The 2,691-nt window shown below is 66.0% G+C and overlaps 1 protein-coding gene across 1 annotated transcript in view; it reads right to left on the reverse strand.

Moving 5' to 3' along the window:
• Positions 1–2,691, reverse strand: part of SBF1 (SET binding factor 1) — a gene marked incomplete at its 5' end in the record, with an annotated part of 41,244 nt that overhangs the window by 10,014 nt on the left and 28,539 nt on the right. Inside the window, 6 exon segments of the mRNA XM_029958143.1 lie at positions 134–264; positions 348–474; positions 617–802; positions 891–992; positions 1,536–1,712; positions 2,243–2,427. Coding sequence (XP_029814003.1) covers positions 134–264; positions 348–474; positions 617–802; positions 891–992; positions 1,536–1,712; positions 2,243–2,427 — 908 coding nt within the window.

Raw genomic sequence — 2,691 nt, forward strand, 5'->3', positions numbered from 1 at the left:
CTGCCCATGGCAGGGGTGGCACTGGATGGGCTTTAAGGTCCCTTCCCTGGTGGGCAAACACCAACTCCAGCCACTCTAGCAGGGAGGAGACCCCATCCAAGCCCCCTGGATGCCCCAGGACAGGAGCTCTCACCTCCCCATCCTCGGGAGCAAACATGTAGTTGAAGAACACGGGAGTTTTCCTGTTGATCCGGTCGATGTAATCCCAGATGGATTTGTGGACCTGCTGGCTCTTCCTCTCGCCCTTCTCCTCATACAGGAGCCCTGGGGGGCACGGAGGGCAGAAGGGGTGTTATTTGGGGTGGGGGTCTGGGTGCCCCCCCGTGGGCCCCGCACGGTGCCCTCACCCAGCTCGATCCGCTCGTAGTCCGAGTCCAGCAGGAATGTCCGGAATCGGTTGGAAATGTAGTGGTAGCTGAGGAACTTCAGGTAGTACTGGCTGAACTCGAACTCCATGGGGAACTGCAGGTGGATCTGTGGGGAGCGGCGAGGTGGGACCCCCAAACCCCAAACCACACGGAGCTCCGGGCCCCTCCCACTGCCCCTGGAGTGCTCCCGATGTTTGGGGGTCCCGGTGGGTGCCCGGGGGCCCCCTGGCACAGCTCCCGGGGCTCACCTGGTGCACACAGTCCAGGAACTGCAGGAAGATGGGGGCGAAGCCGCTGCTCTGCCCCGCCAGGGTCTGGGCACCGCGGTGGCTGAAGCGGTGGCCGAAGGAAAGCCACTCCTTCTCCACCAGCAGCCGGAACCCCTCCAGCGTCCGGTAGTACCGGTCCGAGAGGAGCTGCACCAGTGACACCACCTGCGGGGACAGGGACAGGGACAGGGACAGGGGGCTCCAGGCACTGCTGGGGGGCCCATGGTCACCTCAGGCCCTGGTGGGCTCTCACCTGCGTGGTGATGTCCCAGCCGTCCTCCAGACTGACCAGCACGGAGGAACCCGTGTCCAGCAGCTCCACCACCAGCACTGAGATCTGCAGGATCTTGTGGATCTGCCAAGGGCAGGGCCAGGAGTTGGGAGGGTGCAGGGAACTCCTGTGCTGGGTCCTGGGGCACTGTCCCCTTCTCCCAAGCACGGCCATGCTCGGGAGTCACACAGGGCCACAGCCCCACACTCGGACACGGCAGTGGCAGCAGAGCCAGGAGACCCTCACTCCCCCCAGCAGCCAGAGTGGGACCCCTCCCACAGCTCACTCTGGGACCAGTCTCACCAGGCAGCTGCCACCCGGTGACCCCAGTCACTGCTGGCACTGCCTCGTCCCAGCCCCTCCAGAGGGGCGTTTCCTGGGGGTCCTGTCTGGCTTCCCCATCCAGCAGCTGCCCCAGACCTGCAGTGCCCACGTCCAGCACCACGGAGCAGAGCTCTGGATTGTTCCATCCCCGTCCCTCACACCAAGCTGTGACCCCCACTCCGTGTCCCAGGGGTGCTCTGGGCAGGGCACCGGGACCCCCGTCCTCGGGTGGCCGGGAGGGCAGAGCACAGGAGCCCAAGGGCAAAGGGGGGGACAGGACCCAGGGCTGTGCGTGACCCTGACCTGGGAGAGCCACTCCGACTCCTCCAGGGAGCGCAGGTAGGCCACGCTGGGGTCGCTGGAGGGGCAGCCGGGCACACAGGCCTTCATCAGCTTCTTGAAGCTGGCCTTGACCTGCCGCACGTCGAACACCTCGATGGGAACCACCTCCCAGTGCTGCAGAGGGTCCGGCTTCACCCCCTGGGGGAGCAGAGAGTCAGGATGTCCTGAGGGACACCCCCAGCAGAGCCACCACCACCCTCAGGATCACGGAATCGCTGAGGTTGGAAAAGCCCTCTGAGATCACCAACTCCAACCCTCCCCCAGCACTGCCAAGGCCACCACTGACCCATGTCCCCAAGTGCCACATCCATACAGCTTGGAAATCCCTCCAGGGTTGGGGACTCCCCCCTGCCCTGGGCAGCTGAGCCAGGGCTGGACAGCCCTTTCCAGAAGGAATTTTCCCCAACATCCAACCTGACCCTCCCCTGGCACAGCTTGAGGCCGTTTCCTCTGATCCTGTTACTTGTTTTTTGAGAAAAGAGCTTGACTCCCCCCCGGCTCCCCCCTCCTGGCAGGGACTTGCAGAGCCAGAAGGTCCCCTTGAGCCTCCTTTGCTCCAGGATGAGCCCCCCCAGCTCCCTCAGCCCCTCCTGCTGCTCCAGACCCTTCCCAGCTCCGTTCCTTTCCCCAACCCTGTTCCCCGCGGGCCGTGCCGGGGGTGGGGTCACCTTCAGCTGGGACTTGTCGCCGATGATGTAGAGGGAGGCGCGGTGCTGCCGCAGGAAGGTGGTCTCGGCGGGGGTCCCGTTGTGCTGGGCCCCCAGCAGGTCCTTCCCGGCCAGGCGGGACCCGATCTCCACGTTCAGGGCGTAGCTGCTCATGCGGCCGCTGGCCCGGATGCTGCCCCACTTCCCTGCGGGAGCCACGGCACGGGTCGGGATGCGGGTCCGGGGCTCACCCCCAGCCGGGGGGCCACAGGGCGAGCGGGGGGCCGAGTGCTGCGCCCCCCAGCCCAGCCCTGGGAGCACATGCCGGGGACGTGCTGGGCACCAGGTTTGCTTTGGCTCCTGCTCCCTGCTGGGTGCTGCAGGAATTCCTGCCCGCTGGATTTGGAGTCTGACCCCGGCTGCTCCACGTCCCATCACTGGCATTGCCAAACCGCGCTCTGGCATCGCCG

This window comes from Manacus vitellinus, unplaced genomic scaffold (genome assembly GCF_001715985.3).
Source record: "Manacus vitellinus isolate BGI_N305 unplaced genomic scaffold, ASM171598v3 scaffold_141_pilon, whole genome shotgun sequence".
In the NCBI taxonomy this organism is placed as follows: domain Eukaryota; kingdom Metazoa; phylum Chordata; class Aves; order Passeriformes; family Pipridae; genus Manacus; species Manacus vitellinus.